Source organism: Microtus oregoni, unplaced genomic scaffold (genome assembly GCF_018167655.1).
Source record: "Microtus oregoni isolate MIOR12 unplaced genomic scaffold, Mior012 000018F_ref0000195, whole genome shotgun sequence".
In the NCBI taxonomy this organism is placed as follows: domain Eukaryota; kingdom Metazoa; phylum Chordata; class Mammalia; order Rodentia; family Cricetidae; genus Microtus; species Microtus oregoni.
Window position 1 is genome coordinate 15,671,638 of NW_024543077.1, and position 21,859 is coordinate 15,693,496.

The following is a 21,859-nucleotide window of genomic DNA, read 5'->3' on the forward strand; positions in this document are numbered from 1 at the left end:
CATGAAACCATACAAAGCTTCACTGTTTATATTAAAGTAACTGATGAAGAAAGGTGTTTCATAACACACATCACTAATGGTGCTAACTTTGCTTCCTTTTCTCTCTGGAAGAAAGGCACACATAAAACCCAGTAGTGTAGATGTGTCTGGGAGTGTTCAACTACCTGACCTTGAAATACACAGCCACTCTCTTCCCTCTTCTATTTATTCAGGGTTGGAATAGGGAAAATAATTATTTTCCTCCAAAGGTTGTCTCAACCTCAGGCATCTTTATATCCCAAGGGTAATATTTTCATTCCATTCTTAATGGAACAAATTTCTAATCTGAATATGTATTCAGAAATGATTGAGGCAGTGTAGCGTCAACACAGCACACTGCCATCAAGTGTCATTCCCACTGCGGGGACCCCAGTGAGCCACAGCACAGCGGCAGAACGGAGAGGCACCAGATTGGCTTCCTTTGGCTTTGCAAAGATGTGAAAGGCCAGGCTTCAGATTTCTAAGAACATCTTCTAATAGGCCTGCTCCAGAACCGAGAATTGTGATAAGTGTTCTCATCCACAGTGCTATGAGGACTGCCCAAAATAACAGTCACTCCTGGTACAATTACACTAGACCCTACATTATTGTGTCCTTAGAGGAACATATACTTTGGAGTGCTGTCCTCCCAGGATGACAAAACTGGTACAGGGATTTCACTTCCCATCTCCTCACACTTAATAAAATGCTTAGATTTTTTGAAGTTGTGTGGTAAGCCACCCCGTTATCTGACTTCAGATTATTTTCATAGTAAAAACTAGGAAAAGAAACGAGATCTCCTCGAGGATATTTTATGTTCAGAATTTTCCTGAGATTTTGTTTGCTGTCATGTGTGAAGATCTTGTGATTATATAAGGAAGAACAGTAAACAGTCTTCTACTTTATAAAAATCCACCAACCATTATATTTTACTTTATCATTTTTCAAAAGATGGAAATCATTTCTTTGTTCCAGAAAAAGGATTACCAGGATCAGTGATGACAGAGAACGGTGCCTAAACAAAGACAGTGCCACCATCTGCCTGGCATTCGCACAGTGAGACAAATAAACTGGCAATTAGCTGCCTTCCTACCGAAGTCTGCCAGCTTCAGCTCCCCCGTGTCACTGATGAGAAGGTTTTGTGGTTTCAGGTCTCTGTGCAGGATATACCGCTGGTGGATGTACGACAGTCCTCGCAGCAACTGAAATAAAAACAACTGGAAAGACAGAGGGGAGATGAGAGTTAGAAGCCAAATTCAGATAAATGCCACTTCATAATACAGTCTGACAAATACATCAGTGAGAATGGGCAACCACCTCTGGACTTCCTACTACTTATTAAGCAAAATGTGCAATATTAGTATATCAATCATCATTTCATTATCAATTCATTAGGAAGTAAATCAGAGAATTTCTAAAACATCATGGTGTCAATCAAGGTACTTCCTCAGCCACAGAGTTCTATCATCTATGAACTATGACAGAGAATATGGAAGATAAGGTGATTACAGTCTTACAGTATCAATCTCTCTAGACTAAAATGATGTATAAGAGAGCAAAGAAATTTATAATATTATAAAAGATAAGAACTTTATATTACTATTTATTCTTATTTGATTCTATAAAAATGGCATGAGCAAGGGTCCACCACTAACGTGCTTTAAGGAATGAAAAGATAAGATGACCTGAGACAATGAAAACAAGACAGTCGTGTCCAACTACCAGCAAATGGTGATCAGGCTGCCTTTGTACAAATGGCTGTGGAGACTGGTTATTGCCTGAAGACACATACGCACCTTCACTAATTGCAGGGCTGACCTTGCCTAGCAGAGCAATAGTTTGGGTGTGACAAATATTTACAAAATGACTAGAGGACTTCGCTTTGGCGTTTACATCAAGCGAATGCTTCTATTCTAGTAACTGAAGAATAATTCACACGTTATCCCAAAGCCCCGCTTGCAGGGAAGTTAATTTCAAATAATTTGCTTGCCAAAGTCACTTCTCATTGACCTAGTATTTAAGCAATCAATCTCCCAAAACAAAAACAAAACAAACGGATTTTAAATTTATGCACCAACTATATCCTGCTCATAAATCCAACTAGTAACAAAAGGCTGTGCCAAGGAAATCCAACGTGAGTTAAAAGAACGAAGCTGGAACCACTCTGAAATAGTCAAGTGGAAATGATTAGCAGCTCCTGGAGGGCTGGGAGCTGGCATTTCTGGAATGCTCCCACTAACCAGGGCTACGAAATCCAAGCACACTTGTCTTCTGACACAACATGTAGCAATGACAGTACAATTAGCTCACCTCAAACATCTTTCTAGATGGTAAATATGCATGGGAAAGAGAAGGCCTTGGCTCACTATTTCCAGAGTACAAGTAGACAGATGTGAGTGTCTATTCTGAGACAGAATAGATGAAAATTCTGGCTAAAGACCCCAGGAAACAAACATCTTTCCAGAATTTGCCTCCTCTTAATTTTTCCTACATAGAAGATGGAAAAGGTTGGACACTAACATCACCCTAACTTCTAATCCTCTTTGTCCACTTAACCAAGGCACATGATTTCTATGACATTCCTAGTTCTTCCATTCAGAAGGAAGATGAGTAGGTGAATTAAAATGCATCAAGAGACACATGGATATAGAAGCGTATACTAAAATTAAGAAATAAATCTCTTGTTAAGAAAAATTTGGCATTGCCCAAGATGCTGGCTATTGTTTAGAAGCTATAGGACCGTGGATTTGGCTGTTTAACCATGTCAATGCTTTCAACCTGACAGGAACAGCAGAAAATATGCACTACCATTATCCCCATCACAGTGATAAGTGTAAGACCCAGGGCACGAACCAAGATTGCTTGATTACAAAGCTGACACTCTTCCCTAACCTGTACAGCAACTAGAGACAAGGATCACCGTGTGTAGGCATGCTGATATAGAAGCTGCTTCCTCAGCCTGATGGCATAGTGTTTGAACATCCAAGAACACGCCCTGGGAACCCAAGGAACTGAACTCGAGTTTCAGCCAGGTGCTCCGTCACTACGATTTCTTATTCCTGACTCTAAGGAATCTTGCCAGACCATCGTCAGAGGCATGCTGCTTTTCAACTCTGTACCCATTCCCTGCTGCCTTCCCTGACTTGCTTTCTGTCCCCTTGCAGCCCCTCTGCTCTGGATAAAACGTTCCCACTCTATGTCTCCACTGTAGCTTCTGAGCACATCATACAGAATTGACTCCAGCTCGCACAAGTGGTATCCCTTATACCTCATCATAAACCGGATACACAGTTGGCACGCCTGTATCACTAATGATTTTACCAAATGGATTAGAGACATCTGGATAAAGACAGATAAAAAAGATCACAGATAGGAAGTCCTGGAATAGGATGCTCAAACAGCTAAGAGCAGAAGTGGGCAGATTAGGTAGGAGCAAATACCCTTAGTAACTAGAAAAATACAGAATCCTGCTAATCCAGAAGCTCTGCAACTAGGATATCATGCTGAAGAAGAATAAAATCGGGATCAGAGAAGGATGAGATCACACGCTCAGCTTTAAATGCACAAAAGCTCTAAACTTTGGGGGCTAACACCACCCCCAAAGTACATAAAATGAATACAAGGCAAATCTCTACACTGCCAGGTACCATCATGCAAAGAGAGACTGACAGTTACATAAACAGCTCCTTGTCCCATAAGAGACCTTCACACCACAGTTCACACTCATTATCCCGAAGGTACAAGAAAGGAAAGATCTAGCAGCTGAACAGTAATAGACCTGACTCTGCCATTGTGTGAAGATTAGCCTGTGAGAAGAAAACAACTCAGGAAATCTATCACTCTGAAAATGGAACGGGGGAATCAGGCTATGTATTCCCTGGTGTCAGAAACTGAACTAATAATGTGATAAACTGTTGCTTTTCTGAGGTGCAAACTTGAGGCCATGACCATGAGTGTTACATAAATCCAGAACAAAGAAAAGAAGATAGCGTACGAAACTGTAAAATCTCCACAACAATATCATAAAGGTAGGGGAGTCAAGATGACAACAGCAAACTCCACCAAAGCTTGGGTGTGCTATCCCTGCACACGGACTGACCCAGGAGGATGGCAAGTTCCAGGCCAGCCTGAGCTATATACTGAGACATTATCAAAGAAACAAATGAAAAGAAGGAAGGTAAGAGGAGAAGGGTTGCAGGGAGGGGAGGGAAGGGAAGGGAAAAACGGGGGAAGGTGAGCAGAGAAAGAGGGAAAAGAAGAAAGGGCAAGGGTGAACGTGTGTGTTTTACCAATAGCATCTGACAGTGGCTAACAGTCTATGCTCTGGTAAGCAGGGTAGGAGACAGTAAGAACTCCACCCCTTGGTGATCTACATAGAACATCTGATGTGGTACTCTTCAGTAAGACTGGAGAACTCGGTTATGGGCGGTTTCTCCTTAGGCAAACCAGGAACGGACCCAACATTCTCATCTGAGTTTCCAGGACCGCCATTATCTCTTAGATGTTACATAAACCTTAATGCAATTAAGCTGCCACTTGACCTTCTACAAAACAACAGAGGATGTGAAGGGGAAAGGACCACCAGAGTGGCCCACACGGGCCAAGAGGATGGATCAGATTAGCTTGGTTATTAAATTGAGCAAATGCCAGAGGAACCCCACAGCACGAAAAAGAAAGGATAAAGACTTACTGCTAACATCGTTCCAAGTCTGTTACGTGTATTATTTTAATCCCTGTGATCTCAAAGTCTGTGTTTCTGATAAAGACCTGCCAACAGGGCAAGTCCGAAGCAAGCCTCCTCTGAGTTCTCACGATGCTTGTGGACTTGCATCGCATCACGCTGTCGCTAACGCAGTGAGCGGCACTTCTGATGCAGCCAGACACCCAAGTAACTAATGTGCTATCATTATTAAAGGAATTCAACTTCATAAAAGATCCAATCAGCATAGAATAAGCTAAAGGTTCTCAAGTTTCCCATTTTGTTCTATTCAAAAGTCTTTCTAGAAATAAATAATATGGCAGCAGGCAGGAGCATGGACAAGACTGGTAGATCGTATTAGGCATCACATTCCTAGCTGATTCCCAGATCTCTGCTGCACTGCACAGGAGGCCTCCCCAAGAACACTCCGTCATGGAATATCCTACTTAATCCTTCTGCAAAGATTCTTCCACACCCACCCACACACTGTCTGAAGGTTTACGCCCCAGTATGAGTATGTTCAATTTCTGTAACTGAAATACCAGGAGACAGCCCTTCCACAATGAACCAATAAGTGGAGTTGCTCTGACAGGAACAGACCAATAGCCTCCAAACCTTGCCATCCGTTGCAGGCAACAGTTCACATTTTCAGTGCCATGGCATATACTTGCTAAAAACACCCGCTTTTTGTTCTTTATCAATGTAACACTTACTAACATATATAAACACTTTGCTTTATAGGTATAAGAAAAGGGAGATTAAAATTCAATAAATATCAGTTACAAGTGCCCTTTAATACTCTATTCCTTTTTGAAACATGTCAAAAGTTTTCAAAGTGAAAAAAGCAGGTATTTTAATCATAACTTTGAAAGTGAGTTGGTAAAGGTATACATTGTTGAACTTAATATGCTGTAATTTGTTCCTCAGACATATCAGAGATACAGCAACAAGCTTTTTAAGTAACCCCTGGCACCAAAGTCTAAAATGTAACTTCAGATGCACTGTGCCTTACTATCTAGACTCACTGGGTTCTGTGAATGGTCAGCAATACAAGCATTCTTTAATATACAAGATTCTCCTTAATACAGGATTAAGCACAGAGAACATTTTGCAGATTTCCAAGGCATGAAAAATTCCCTTTAAGGAGTTTGGGGATTATATAAGACTTTCAAATCTACCAGTTAGAGCTATTGGCAATAGTGCACGTCCCCATGGCAGGCCAATAGTTTCCTACAAAGAAAGCGAACCTATGTTGCTGTCATCCGGAGGCTGTTAAACATTTCTCCTTCTTAGGTTTCTCAGTTTAAGAAGGACTGCTTGAGTCTTGGATGGATACCTTTAACAGTCACTTGAACCACTAAATTATATCATTTCACAACTTTATGAACAACAATGGAACAGGCAGTAGGAAAAATGGCTGTAGTATTAACTGCTTACTGAGACCTTGTCATGGAGTGCACTGTTTTAGATGTTGCTACATATCCACCTTTCTAGAAAAATAACTAGAAACACTGACAAAATATTCTAAAACTTGCATCAGATAATACGTCTCTCGTAAAGCTACCTCTTCAGTGGGAAGACTCTACAGAATGATTCATTATGACTCATTCCACTTAATTAAGCTTCAAAGACTCTAATATAAATATTGAGTCCTAATTTTCAATATAATATATTCAATCATGTCTAAGTAGTTTTACTTTACAAAGTGTCATTGTAATTTGATGTGTCAGGTTTTCAGCAATGGCAAGAAGGTGATACAAGGATAACAAATAGGATGGAATTTTCTTAGAAACTGGCTTTTCATCAAGGGAAGCTGCTAGCTACCCTGTAACAGTCCTTGAAAGCCTTTAACACAGTGTTCAGACAGTAAAATACAAAGGGATCCATGGCCGTGAATCGGGCCACAAGGATGCACTTTCTGCATCGCACTCAACATACAGCTGGCAGGAAACATGCATGGCAGAAGAAACTAACCACACTTCCACCCTCTTGGATTTCTCTACTTTCTACTGCTTTGTTAGATTCCTATACCATCTTGAGAAAGATAGATAACATGTTTCAGAATCCCTAGATAATATCAAAATTAGTTGACAGTTCTAAGATCCTGGTACACTAATAAATTTTGTTTTCTAACGATAGCAGCTTTCTGAACAGGAATACAGGTTTTTTAAATGAGACTCTGAGGTATAGGGCCAGCTACTGTGGGAAGAACTGTTTTCATTTGATTTGAAAGTTGGGCTCATCAGATCAACTGTCTTCCATCACAACTCAGTCTTATGGGGGACACCAAGCAAGAGAATGCTCTTGGATGGAAATGCCCAGAGTGACCAGGTTGAAGCTGGGAGATCTAGAACTAGGAGACTCCCAGGGGATCACATTTGATTGCAAGATAAATCTGTTTTCTGTAAAGTTCTGTGAAAGCAGACCTGACAGAATAAATAGGCTTCCAGTAGCTACGAGGCTATATCTGATAAAAAAAACAATGCGCAGAGAACCATGGGTCTTAATTAGGGTTTCTATTGCTGTAACTGAATACAATAACGAAAAGCAACTTGGGGAGGTCAGGATTTATTTCAGTTGACAGTAGCATACCACAATTCATCATGAAAAGAAATCCGAGCAAAAACTCCAAACAGAAACATGGAGAAATGCTCACATATGGCCTGCTCAGCCTGCTTTCTCACACAGCCCTGCCTAAGGAGCAACACCACCCACAGTAGACTGGACCCTCCAATATTAATCAAGGAGTTGGGCAGGCTTGCCTATACGCCAACTTTAGGGAGAATTTTTCTCAGCTGAGAAATGTTCCCAAAAGATTGCAGCTTGTTTCAAGTTGACATGAAACTGACCAAAACACAAGGATTCGTTAATGAATTGCTAACATCCCACACTTAGAAACTTAGTGGAAATTCTTTTCCACACAATGAAAACGAACAAGCACTTACATTTCAATGATTTTTATGTCTATAACATCTTAGAGACTAAATCAGCATGAAATATCTTGATATGAATCGAGAAGGGTAATATAAACTTAAGAAAGAGATAAAGATACAGCCCGGAAGACTAACAAATAATGAATCAAGCCTGAAAGTCTTGGAGAATATTCATCAAAGGAAGCTACACGACAGAGAAAAATAATTCCAAGTGAAATGTAATAATTAAAATTGTGAGTTTGGGTATATACGACCAATGAATTTCTTTCAACAACTTCCCAGAGGCATGTGAAATAATAGACATTACATAATGATGAGATAATACCTATGGGCTTTCCTGGCTTGTCACACAAAAGCCATGCTTAGCCAAGACAATCAAAAAAGTGCTGAATACTGAATCTGGTGTGCAACTCCACTGGACCTGCTGGTTTCCCTGATGGGCATCTTGTCCTTTTTGATGAACAAAACACTAGTGTACTGTGCTCCGTCCATCACGGAATGGAGAGAGGTGGGAACATAGAACACTAATGTACTGTGCTATGTCCATCGCAGAAAGGAGAGAGGCAGACAGGATAATCTGATTAAAGTCTGAATTCCAGGATGGCATCTCCCCTATTCCCAATGGGAACGTCCACTTGGGCTGCCCTATAACTACATATAGCATGCCTGATTCTGAGACTGCATCCTACCATGCTTTAAGTTTGAGTTTTAGATCAACTGAAGAATGTACTATTTAATTAGCTGGCCTTGATTTCTCTATCAGACCCAAGTGGCTAACAAGTATATCAACAAATGATTCCATTGAATGTTGGCCTCACTGGTTAATCATAAAATATACTTCTTACTTGCCCCTTGCATGTCTAATACACTATGGATTGATATGCCCAATTTTATTATAACTTTATTTTCTACCAATCCTTTAATTTCTAAATAGGGAGTATAATTTTTTTACAAAAAATAGGACAAAAGTGTTTAGGAAATTCCTGGGTAAGCACTAATAATGTATATAGAATTTTTTTTAAAATACATTTTTTGAAAAACATCATATTTCCCAACATATAGAATTAGGAAAAGCTCTATAATATGCCTCTATAATATGCATCAGAAGGTGTCATTACTAGGTCAATGAGAGCTCTAATGAAGACTGTGGAGAAAATCAGGTGCCATTTGGTTTCCTCTCTAAGCATCAGAGAGTCTCATTTAGGAATCAATTCTCAGTGCCATCTGTATAAGACAACCTTAATTTGGCATAACATTATTTTATCTGTTATACACCTGCTTGTTCTCTGACCTACAGAAGAAAGACAGCCACTGTTCACCACAATAAACTTCATATTTTAGCTGAAATGAAAGCCAGGAGCAAGTTTTTATACCAAGAGGATTGCAGATACTTCAGGGAATAGGGCAGGGAGTTCAAAATTACTCTGGACATTTTCAGTTATTTTTTTTAAAAAGACGGGAAATATAACTTTGTAAAGAATCATCTAGAAAGGTCATTATATCACAGAAATGGAAATACATTACATGAAACACAGGAAGACTCAATCTCATCATGATAATAAGATACCATCATCTATATGTATGTCTGCCAGCTAGAGACAGCATCAATTAATCTTTTCTTTTTTTCCATGAACCTTAATTTCCAGTCTCTCGGGCTAATCAATTTTTAAATACATGAAACCAGAATAAAATGAGACATTTAAACTGTTTCAGTTGTTTAAAAAATTCAAGGGCCAATCTATAACTCACTAATAGGTATAAGATCATAAACTGAGATGAGTCTTGTGTGTGACTCAATCATGACCAAACTCTAATATGCTGTAAGGTAGCTAGTGTTTAAAATGTGGAAAAATATGTAGTCTCCAAGAAAGCTAAGAAGTTCCCACATGCCAATTTCCGTGCTGTAGAAATGGGTTGCCATGTCTTTAATCATCATAAATATTTATAATAAGGCCCTGTCCTCAGGCTTTAACATCAGGTTTAAAATCGTCTTCTTGGTAACTAATTGCTGAAATTACTCATTTGTCAAAAATGTACATAATGCTTAGAAATGAACTATTAGTTAAGAGTTAACATTTGTTTCAGAATGCCATATTAATAACAGATACATTCTGCAGGCAATTTAAGTGGCAGCACGGTTTGGGAAATTTAGTTAATACTGACTAATTTTCTTGAGCTTATTCTAGTACCTACCAGGAATGCTACACAGAAACAATAAAGCTTCCACAAATTTTTCACTTAAAATTAGTACCAAATGAACTTAAAATATTACAGATGCTCCTGCAGAGTTGGAGGGCACAGGGCAGTCCAGATGCCCCTTCTTTTTCTCTGTTCCCCCACAACACATTATGCTTGTGGTACCTGAAATTCTGCCCAAATCAAACAAAGAGAAAGCCCCTCAATTCACAAGTGTATTGACTTATCAATTATATTATTGGCATGTATGTTTATGGGGGAAGGCAAGTGTGACATTGTGTGTTTGAGAGCTTGCTCTCTCCTTACACCACGGTGGTCCTAGACATGGAACTCGGGTGGCTGGGCTTGGTAGCAAGTGCTTTTGCCCACGGAGCCATTTCCCTATTCTGACGTTGACATTTTATAACCAACAAATATGGAAGAAGTAAAAACAAAGAGAGAATGTAAATTTAAGATAAATATCTAAAACATTTCTACACATTGTCAAGCTGCAAACCGAGAAATCTGTATGCAAAAGAATTTGATCATTTCTCTTCTCTTTTTTTAACCATAATACATACCGAGCACTATCTTCTGATTATTTGATGACATCTGACATGTTGAGCCAGACACTGAGCGTTAGATGAGTTAAAAAGACACAGCCTTCGAGCCAATACTTTGGTTTAAATGTTTTACTGTTATTATTACGTGCAAATTGTATGTGAATGTGAGAACATGTTCGTTACAGCAGGGGTGTGGAAGACAAAGTTTGGAGTGTGTGCTGTCCTTCCATTCCAGGATCCTGGGATTCTAAGTAGGTCAACAAGCCTGTCCCCGACAAGTTCTTTGATTCACTGAACCATCTTAACAGTCCAGGACATACTCTTTAAAGATAATAACATTTCACCTCATTTTCAAATCTTCTAAAAAATGTAGAATTCTTTTAGTGTCTTGGTTTTAGTTCAAATGATTTCCTTTTAATCAATCTCCAACACAGCATTATGAACAGTTGTTAATTTAGCAAATATTATTATTATGTTCTTCATTTTATGTTCATAGACTTAAGTGACAATAAATATCACCACATGAAAGAATACGTTAATACATCGAACAGAAATACCAATGGGACATCTGTCACCATGCCATTGTCAGACATCTTTGAGACTAATTTCACGTGCAGTGTAAATCCTAACTGTAACCCTGGAGGAGTGACTTGTCTCTTAGCAAACAGTGAGGAAAAGCCAACATATAAATAGGTGAGTGGCCTCCCAAGGAATTGAAGCTGTCAGCATCCATGGTCTGCATGTCAGATGCCAGAACACAGGGCATTCAAACTCACTGTGTTCAGTTTCTAATGTTTTGTAACTTCAGAGAAGAGAACACTATTATCTTCAATATAAAAATGGGAATAAACCTATATGACCAATTGTTAATAAAGTCATAATACAGCTAACAACAGTAATTTAATGTATTAATTTTGTACCACAGGGAAATAAACATTCAACACAGAACTAAGGTCCTTTAACAAATGTCTCAATCTCAGTCGCTGTGATGTTTATTTTCTGTGAAATGAGGGATCCAAATGGATCACAGCTCTGTCGTGCTAGCACTATCCTGGGCACGACTACAGTTTACACACACTCTTCACCTGATGGTCGGGATGTAGTGCCAGGTTGCAAATAATTTTGCATCAAAAATTTCAAACTGTTACTCCACCAGCACCCACCATCTTCCTTTGCTGGTGTGGTTCTTCCTTCCTTCCTTTTTTTTTTCTATTTGAGACTGATATTTTATTTTAGCACAATGTTGAAAATATTGAAAACATTAATTATACAAATCAATAAACCTCTGCGTTTTAGTCAGTTTTTTCTCATCTTTTGCTTTTCATGAAAACATCCTTTAAACCAAGATTAAAAACTCAAGGAGAGTAGAATACAGTAAACATCTAAAGAAAAAACAAAGTATATATTCTTTTTTGCTAAAACTTGAGCAAATACTCTCAGCTTATATATCACAAACACTCTTTTAACTCAGTTACTGAAATTATCATGTAAATTATTGTATAAAAGATATTATGCAAAAGTGACCAGAAAGTACAGAAAACAATCTAAATGCTTTTATAGTAAAACTATTTAACATTGAAACACTATTAATTCCCCCAACTAAAATAACAACTAATTCTTTTTAATTTGATGTCCTACATACATAAGATTTAAAAAAAAAAAACCTTTCAAATGATCATAGAGATGTTCGTCTTGAACTCAAAACTCCACATGAAGAATGTGAACCCTTGGTCCTCACATCCCCTTTCCTACCTTCACATTCTCTGGATGGAGCCCTCCGGGGTGCTTGTCCATGTACTGACATAAATCAGTGTGCTGGAAAAAAGTGGAAATGTATTAATATCCCTCTGGCTATAAAAAAATGGATCAATATTTTTCTACTTCAAAGTCACCATTACCTACTAGACAAAACAAATAGAGGACAAGTGAATGGATTTTATAGTGTATGCAATTGCATGCTCCACCACTCCCCATTTTAACCACAATAGAACCACCTTCATCTTTAGGTTTATGTCAAACATGTATGCATTAAAACAAATACATGTTTATAGTTTGTTGGGTGTCAATTTCCTCACTGACTATATATCCTGACGCATAACAAAACTCTAATCCCAAGTTTTTCACAAATGAATTTAAGTTCTTATTTACTCTATGTGAGTTGAAAACACTCGAAACCACGACAGTGAAATTAACAACTGGAATTTTCACATGTATACATACAAATATTTTTTAGTCTTCAGGAACTGACTATATTTAAATACAAATTATAAATTAACAAAAACATAGTCAAAGTAAAACTTTAAAAAGACAATTGTGCCTTAAAGCACTAAGATAATAAGCAGTTATGTCTCAAGTATGAGAAGTTAGCATGCCAATAACAGTGCCTCTCTCTACCTCACTCGTGTCTATATGGGGAACAGCACAAAGCTTTCTCAACAGTTTGCTCTCTTACTGTAAGGCATCACCTCACTGACAAGACAAAATGAGTGCTCAAGTGATTCTGTGTCCGTTTGGCTTGGGTGCCTGAGGGGCTGCAGGTTTCATAAAGCATTCAAGGATCTTGCTGTAATCATCATATCCACAATTCAGATTTGTGACTGGGATTTGAGTGGACATCAGACGGCAACCACTTATGACCCACAGCAGAGTAGCCTCGCCCTTCATGCTGAGCTTCTGTTGCCCCTGTGATGCCCTGCACTTAGGTTAGTCACCGAGGAGATGGAAAGAATGAAGTGGCTGTGGACGGGAGAGCCGAGCACCACGGCAGAAGGCAGATCATCCTGTCACGGCACCCTGTAAGGACCACCACTTCAGCACGGGGCAGAATGTCCTCCAGACAACCCAGATAGCCCGCTGGAGAAATCAGTTCTGAGAAAGCTGAGCCCATCCAAAGACAGATGACAGTGGGCAGAGGAGCAAGTCGATACGCGTTCTTACATCTAGAACCATCTAAAACCATCTTCCATCTCAAACCACACAGGGGGTCAAGAATCAGTCAAACTCCATGCTATTGGAACTATTTAATTTGGAAATTATGATCTATGAGATCCAGACAGCTGACACACAGAGGACATAAACATACGGAGTCATACATACATATAAGATAAGCTCATTAAAACAAACTCAAAATATAATTACAGTGGGTCCGTGGGGCTTTTCCGGAATAACTATATGAAAGTTTTATTTCAAGCATTTAAGACACTGAGGGATTCATCTTGATCTAAAGCTGAAGGTTTTTATTATTTAATTTCTCATTCTTTCAAATGTAGCTAAGCTAACATCAACTTCAGAAAGGAGCAAATTAAGTACTTAGGAACATTTGCTTTTTGAAGAACAAGTAAAACTGTACAGGAAAACTTTTAACCTATCAGGTTATGCATACAGTGTGTGTGCATGTGTGTGCGTGTGTGTGGTATAAGATCCATAGGATAAGAATGGTACCAAAGTGGCTTAATATTTAACACATGACAAGCAGAGTGATGCACAGAAGATGCGTCCAGTCACACTGACGGTGCCTGCTGTGGTTGGACGCACAGAAGATACGTCCAGTCACACCAACGGTGCCTGCTGTGGTTGGGTTGCACAGAAGATACATCCAGTCACACCAACGGTGCCTGCTGTGGATGGACGCACAGAAGATACGTCCAGTCACACCGACGGTGCCTGCTGTGGATGGACGCACAGAAGATACATCCAGTCACACCAACGGTGCCTGCTGTGGTTGGGACGCACAGAAGATACATCTAGTCACACTGACGGTGCCTGCTGTGGATGGACGCACAGAAGATACATCCAGTCACACTGATGGTGCCTGCTGCGGTTGGGACGCACAGAAGATACATCCAGTCACACTGATGGTGCCTGCTGCGGTTGGGACGCACAGAAGATACATCCAGTCACACTGACGGTGCCTGCTGTGGATGGACGCACAGAAGATACGTCCAGTCACACTGACGGCACCTCCTGTGGTTGGGTGTGATTTCAGAGTTCTTTTTCACCAAAGGACTCGTGTGTTAGAAGTTTGCTTCAAAGGACATGGTGCTAGGCTGTTGAGGTTTCAGAGAGGTGGAGGCGAGGGGGAGGTCATGAAGCCATTGTGGCTGTGTCACTGGAAGGGATAAAAATAGCTCTTGAAGGGCCCTGAGTAGATCTGCAAAAGAGATTTGGGGTTGGTTTTTTTGTTGTTGTTGTTGTTGTTTTTCCCATTTTGTTTGAGATAGGATCTCACCATGTAGCCTACACTGGATTTGAGTTAGAAATTCTCTAAAGTGATAGAATTACAAACATATGCCATCGTATCTGGGTGATTGTAAGCTGTTATAGGAGACTGAATTCCTTACGGCTTTCAGCCTTGTTCTGTGATCTTTCTTCTCAAACGCACACCACTCTGGTCCCATCTGTCAGGATGGGATCGAGTCAGAGGAGCCCTAACCAGAGCAGCACAGTGCTGTTAGTACTTGCCGCCCCTGAAAGAATGAGATGAAAAGCCTGTTTTCTGAGTAACACAATGAAGTGAATCAATCAACCTTGGAAAATCTGACTTCTTTTCAAGTAGAAGATTTGGCCAAGATATAATCAACACCGAGAATCAGAAAAGGGAGACCTCCGTGTGATGCCATTCTGTGATGTTCCTACTTCATTAAGACATGACCAACGTGAGGCAAGCTTGGACTGTACAGATGGCATTCTATGGTATTCCTACTCCACTAAGACATGACCAACGTGAGGCAAGCTTGGACTGTACAGATGGCATTCTATGGTATTCCTACTCCACTAAGACATGACCAACGTGAGGCAAGCTTGGACTATACAGCAAGACCGTCTCTGAACATGAAGGAGAAATATGATGTGTCAAAGATGCACGACTTTAAAATACAGTATGGCTGTAGCACAACCGACCAACTACTACAAACATCATTTATTCATATATTTCACATCTCGATAACAAATAACTTCTTTTTTCTAAAACCAGTAAATTAGTACATCTCATTCTGTAAGAAAAGCGAACTAGCCTGGTGATGGTGCACTCCTTTAATCTCAGCACACGCAGACCTCTGTGAGTTCAAGACCAGCCTGGTCTACAAGAGTAAGACAGGCTTAAAAACTTTAGGGTAACCCTTTATGTATGTGGAGGGGGACTGAGAGAAATGAGAACTAAAGAGCTATACCCTGCCCTACTGCCAAAAAAAAAAAAGTAAATTCAGGTGACTTTGGTGCAGAGTCCTTCAGACTTGAAAGTAAGATAAGCAAATTACTACAAAACACAGAAACTTCCTGCTTTCCAACCAGTCTCTAAAAAGTGGGGTCAATCCAGACAGAGGCACAGGAGGGGAACTAAACCTGACAGTCACAGACACACTGCAATCCCACAAATTATCATACAAGGTGGCAGGGCTCAATTCTGAGCTGACAGACCAACAAAGCAAGCTCAAACAGGAAAAACACTAGAAACGAAGGAAGAGCTAAGTATCTGCTGATCTCATCCAAGATCAACAAGGAAAGGGGTGGGGTGTGGGTGGTGCTAGAAAACTCTTAGGACATTACATACAGGACACATGGTGATTCTGTATTAAACATATAACAAAGAGTTTGCTCTGATATTGTTTAACTGTTGTGGAATTTTTATGACTTCTCAATTGTTTTCATCTGCTCAAAAATAAAGTATTTGTGAATGTTGTTTAAAATGAAAAAAAAAAGATAGGAGAAATAAAACATAGTCAAAATGAAGCAAAAAGTCCCGATTCTCAGGGAATGCAGATGACCTGTTTATGTCTGCCCTGTAACCAGCATCATGAACTGCAGGAGAGGTTTTTCCAGATACGAGTTCTTAGGAAATGAGACCTTTTTAAGCCAAGCCTTTAAACTTATTTTATACTTTAAACAATATATCTTTGGTATGTTGACAAAGCCTTTAAATGATTAAGTCCATATTTCCTTACAGAAACCCGGTCTGTGGGCATGTGTGCATGGACATCACCCCCCCCACACACACAGAGCTGTGGGAGCCAGGTCACCTTATACAGGCTACACAGCCTCTCACGGTCACATCCCTTCCTCTGTGTGATGATGTGATCAGCACACCTGCCTCAGACGTCTGTTTGTGAAAACAGTGAGCAAATACCCACACTGGTTCCAGAATGCCAGTGCACAATAGATAATATTAGTGATGAGGATGGTCATGAAGTTCTGTCTTATGTTTAAATTAGGGAGGGAAATTTGAAAGGATTGAAACAAAACATCAAAACATGAGAATAAAAATCTAGTGAGAAGGAAAAAAAGCTACGCTCACGGGGTAGCCTTTGGCGGTTCCGTGTGACGCTGGTCTGCACACACGTCCTCTTTCACACTATCCTGTTCTCCATGCTCAAGCACTCTGAGTGACTCAGTGTATACACCATGGGTCTTAGATTGTTCTGAGTGATCAGGACTGACAGACCAGACTCTGCTGTCCAGTATAGTATTCGTGTTTCACAAACAGTTCTACCGACACTAAGAGCTATGTATTTCCCCCTTCCTATTTCCCAAGATTCCTTCCCATTACTGTAGTCTACACCTCCCCCCTTTTTCTAAATGGAGCATTCTGCCGAGGGCTGAATCAGACGTAGCAAAATTACAAATTTCATTAAATCTTCCTTTAACTTCTTTCGTCAGCTCCGGGTCGTGTGGCCTTTATGTTTTGGACTGCTGTGGAAATCAGGGGCTAAATAATGACGTCACCAGTTGCTCCTCAGTGCTTCCATCTTTCCCTTGAATCAGAACTCAGATCTGAGCAGGAGTTTCTGTGGCCGGTGCAAACTGACACTCTCAGATCCTCCGGCCTGCTCTCTGGCAATGTCTTCCAAATTTAAGGGGCACTTGGAGCACAGCTCCCTTGCTGACTGTCCGTCAAGAATTCAGCCCTCTACAGTCTCCGGAGCTGTCTGCACTGGGATCTCTTCTTCCCTGCCCTCGCTCTCCCTCTCCCCAGTCACGTTTGCCACATCACTGCTGCTCATCCTCACGACAATGCCATTCAGAAGCACTACAGATGCTTCTGTCTGACAGGTCTATATTTGATGCCTAGGAACTTCAGATCAGTCTTCAAGGGAGTGGGTGGTTCCAAGTGTGGTGAGATTGATAGATCACAAAGAAAAACAGAGGAAGTGAAGACTTTGGCTCTAAGGATCTAGTCCCCACCTAGCTATCTTTTCCTCCCTTACTGCTGACTGCTCCGGGAACATTTCAAGGGGAAGGAATCTGAGACAAGAGCTGAGTTGAGAACACAAGGAAGACTAAACGTTCACAACAAAAGCATCTGTAAGATACGGAATCTGCAGGTCATCCTGATAGAATTTCTCATGGCTGGATCAAACTAGAAGGCAGGAGAGAATTTGTGCTTTATAAAATGCAAGGTATGGAGAGACCACAGAAAATGAAAGGGCTTCACCCCATGAACTCTCTGGCAAAGTAGAGTCTTGGTCAATTTAAGCCACATGCAGACTTTCAAGTCACAATGACTGCCATCAGTCATAAGCTGGTCAGTCATGAGGCCTAGCTCACAAGACAATTCTCTGCTAGACTACAACACTCCACAGTCTGTTTTTTTTTTCCGGGTTCCATCACTTTGTCTTTTTTAATCTGGCCTGGCTCAGGGGCCAGAAAGCAATGCATGTTCACAGAACACTGCTGAGAAAGCTAGTGGAACTCTGGCAGCCTCAGACACGAAGATTTGCCCATTCTCCACTGGCAGAAATGATTCTCTTCAACTGTGAAGCTTGGCCCAGCATTCATTATGGATTTATGGATCTTTTTATTCTAGCTTACTCTTCATGAATTCAGGTTTCAGTGGTTGGCTCCAAATAATCAAAGTTCCTACTCAAAAGTCCTCAAGTGCTTCAGGGTAATTTTGCTTTTGAATGTCCTGGGCTTACAGAAAGGACTTCCCTCGTTAGATGAACAAAGCCCCTTCCCAAGTGTACATGTCTGTTTCTGTTCACTTGCAGTCTTAAGTATTTGTCAGCAAATTCGGGCACTCACTGGAAGCACTGCCAAAAGGCGGGACTGAAAATAGCACAGTCCTAATTTTAAGCATCTAGGCTAAAAATAAAGATCCCGGAGAGGATAACCAACAGAACCCATCATTTTGAAATTACATTAAGAAAAGCTTCCATAGCATTTACACTGTTGATTTAACTTTCCACTTGACAGAGAGAGGAAAGTCAGCATACTCACACTTAGTAAAATTCTATAACAGTGAGAAGAAAAACAATCTGTGTCGTAAGCATAAGAATATGGAGGAATTAGAGGGGTTAAAAACTAATTCAGAATTTCTGTGTTCTGAATACATGGATTAATTCTGTGTTTAATCAGCAAAGCTCAGTTATAACTCTATTATGAAATGAATGACATATAACATGAACAAAAACTCATTGAAGTACATAGGAACTAATGGCTAAGATAGATAAACTATAAGATAAACTATAGATAAAATATAAGGCCCTCTTCTCCCTCACTAACCTTGGAGTGTTTGAAAACCTTCTTATTCCACAACCAAGTTTGAGTCTAGGCACCTTCTCTTCATCCAGGCAAGAGAACCATTATAGCGAACCTCTAAATGGTAATCTTGATTATACGAGATCGAGACACTGCAAATAAACACACTGTAATTTTCTAAAGGAAAAGAGCTATTATTCACTCTTCAGTGGTATCTCATGTGGTCCCAAGTTTAAAGCAACCACAATAATTCTGAGTGTGCCAAAGCTGGTAATTGTAGTGACTGACTAAGGGCACCCTTAACACTGTGCCATGTCTAGGACATGAAACCCTATAACTTTTTCCAAACTGTGATGATTAATTATCATTGTCAGTTGATTAGAATAGAATCCTCAGTGAGATCCGTACCCAGACACGGCTAGGAGGGTGTTTCCAGAGACCTATGCTGAAAGTGGGTGGCATCCCTTGGGATGATGTTCTAACTAAATAAAAATGGTAAAAAAAAAAAAAAAAAGAGGAAGCCAGATGAACACTATTATCTATCTCTCTGCTTTTTGACAGGAGAGGCAATATGACCATCCAGCTCACAGCCCGCTATGTCTTCCTGCCATAGAGGAATTGTATCTCTACAACTGGGTTGCAAAATAAATCCTTCCCTCCCTTAAGTTACTTCCGAACAGATATTTGGTACCAGCAATAGGAAAAGAACAAGATAGATTACAATTTTTTGGCATGCCATCCGAAGGTCAGAGTGGAATTAAAACAGTACTTTCACAATGGCTATGAACTTTGGAAGACTATGTAACCTTTTAAATCCATCTAACCTTAGTCTACAGCCTCACACAACTCTCCAGGGAACTGTCACTGCTCCACAGGAGGGAAGAAAACTGATAGAACGGAACACTCGTTTCTTCCACAGCAATCAGAAGCTTTTTCCTCAAGGCAAAAATCTCAATTTTAAACAGCCCAGAGTGCTGCAAGAATTAAAACATCAAATTACTGAGCAGTTAGGCTCAAACTGCTCTTACCTGCAGCCCGCAGGTTTAAATTGACTGAAAGTATCTTTTTCCCTGTGAAGTTCAAAAGCACTCTCTTATTTCAGTCCTAAATCACAGCTAATCAAATCATAATGCTGCGAGTTCCAAAACAGAAGAATCATTCACTAATGAAGAGAAATGAAAAGAAAGCTTAACCCACAGCATTGAAGACAAAACCAGAGGCACCCAGGCGTCTAACGAAGGGAGCTTGCGCCCACTATGTATAAGAAAGGACTTTTATTTGTAAACTGTGGTGCTAGGTCAACTTTAAGCAAGCAATCAACTGTTACTCAGGCTACAGCACTAATGCATTATAACTCCCCACCGTCCTTAACAAAACAATCATGTGTAAATGAGTACAGAGGCAGCGCCTCTTTCCTCTGAGGTTCTCATTATAACTGATGTATTGTGTTTCTGGTGACATTACAAGAGACAACATGGCCTTCCAATCTATATATCCTGATATAAGCAAAGATATTGTTCTCAAATATGTCACTATTTCTGCACAAATGTATTTCAAATGTCACAAAGTCTATTTTCAGACTCTTTTACTTTTATCTGTTTTAAAACCACACAGGAAATGTTTGAAATTCTCTCAATAAACCACACACATACTCCCTAGGGAGGGTAAAAGTAATTAGGACAAAAGCAGATTATGCTACACAAAAATTCTTCAGTAATAACCAGTGTGGAACAGTTTACTTCTAATTGAATTACACATTTCTTTTTAATCATTTAACATTTTCTCCTCCTTTGTGGTAATAATAAGCCTATGTGTGACTGTCCATAATTCTGCCTAACTGCTTTCAGCTGTCATTTCTGTCCAAGATGCACGAGCAGCCTGGGGCGGGTGCGCGAACAGAATTCCCAACCACATTCCCAGCATGCAAAACCAGCAACCTTAAATGTCCCTTCCATTAAAACAAAATACTGACTATTTGACTTCTGGGAATAACATCATACAGAAACGTATTAGCCATTTTTCTCTCACAAAAGGAATGCAGATTGCACGCTCCAATACTTTGTATCTTCAGCAGCTCCAATATTGCTAAAGCTAATTCGTCAACTCAAATGCATTTGTATCTACAGGAGAGTTCGGGAACTTTCAAAGGGAAACCATCTTCTTCTTTGAAATTAAACACACTCAATGTACAGCTTGGAGACGACTCAGGAAATCTGGGGAAAGTGTACGAAACTGTACTGAATGCGCTCTCGTAAGCCAAGGGACGGAAAGGCTGCCCAGTGTGTGGATCAGGGGTAATACAGCATACCACTCACCAGCCTGAGTCACATCAGGAGAGGGAATGGGATCAGCCTAAATAATCCCTTTCTAAAAATGGTCATGGTACTTTGAGACAAGGTTGAGTTTGTAAAAATAAATAAATAAATAAACAAACAAACAAACAAGATAATGGAAAATACTAAACATTGAATTACTATAAAAATTTAAGAAACAAAAAGAAGTTAAAATTATTTACTCTTTTCTTTTTCTCATAGTGTATCCTGAAACTAATTATTTTGAAAATTAAAGATTATACACATGTGAAGCTCACTGAGGTATAGTTGATTCTCTGAGCTATGCATCTCTTCCCAGACCAGCTCCCGTGTGAGAGCTGTCAAAGCTCACATAGGAGAAGAGGGAGAGAGTTCAGTGGATAAAATGCTGGCCAGGTAAGCATGTCGACTTGAGTTCAAATCACCAGCACCCACATAAAAAAGTCAGGTAAGCTTGGAAGCCTATCTCTAGTACCAAATGGGAAGCGGTCTCGGGTTCTGGAGCAGGCCGGCTGTTTGGACTAGCTGCACTGGCTACCTCTGTGTTTGGTGAGAGATACTGACTCACGGAAGAAAGCAGAGGGAGACACGGCTGGCCTCCAAATAAATATTCATGTATGTTGCACATGTGTCCCCACACAGATGCGCTCACACATGGAAACACATGTACACACACATACACGTGCA

The 21,859-nt window shown here is 40.1% G+C and overlaps 1 protein-coding gene across 8 annotated transcripts in view; it reads right to left on the minus strand.

The window, feature by feature from the left end:
- LOC121458907 (cyclin-dependent kinase 14) overlaps nucleotides 1-21,859 on the minus strand; it is a 530,655-nt gene that overhangs the window by 254,721 nt on the left and 254,075 nt on the right. For all 8 annotated transcript variants that reach the window (XR_005975885.1, XM_041668286.1, XM_041668287.1 and 5 more), the window contains 2 exons: nucleotides 12,141-12,203; nucleotides 1,112-1,235 (listed from right to left, as the gene is read on the minus strand). Coding sequence is in view for 7 of the 8 variants with exons in the window: in XM_041668286.1 (XP_041524220.1) it covers nucleotides 1,112-1,235; nucleotides 12,141-12,203 (187 nt within the window). In the remaining variant the exon portion in view is untranslated. The remainder of the gene's footprint in view (nucleotides 1-1,111; nucleotides 1,236-12,140; nucleotides 12,204-21,859) is intronic.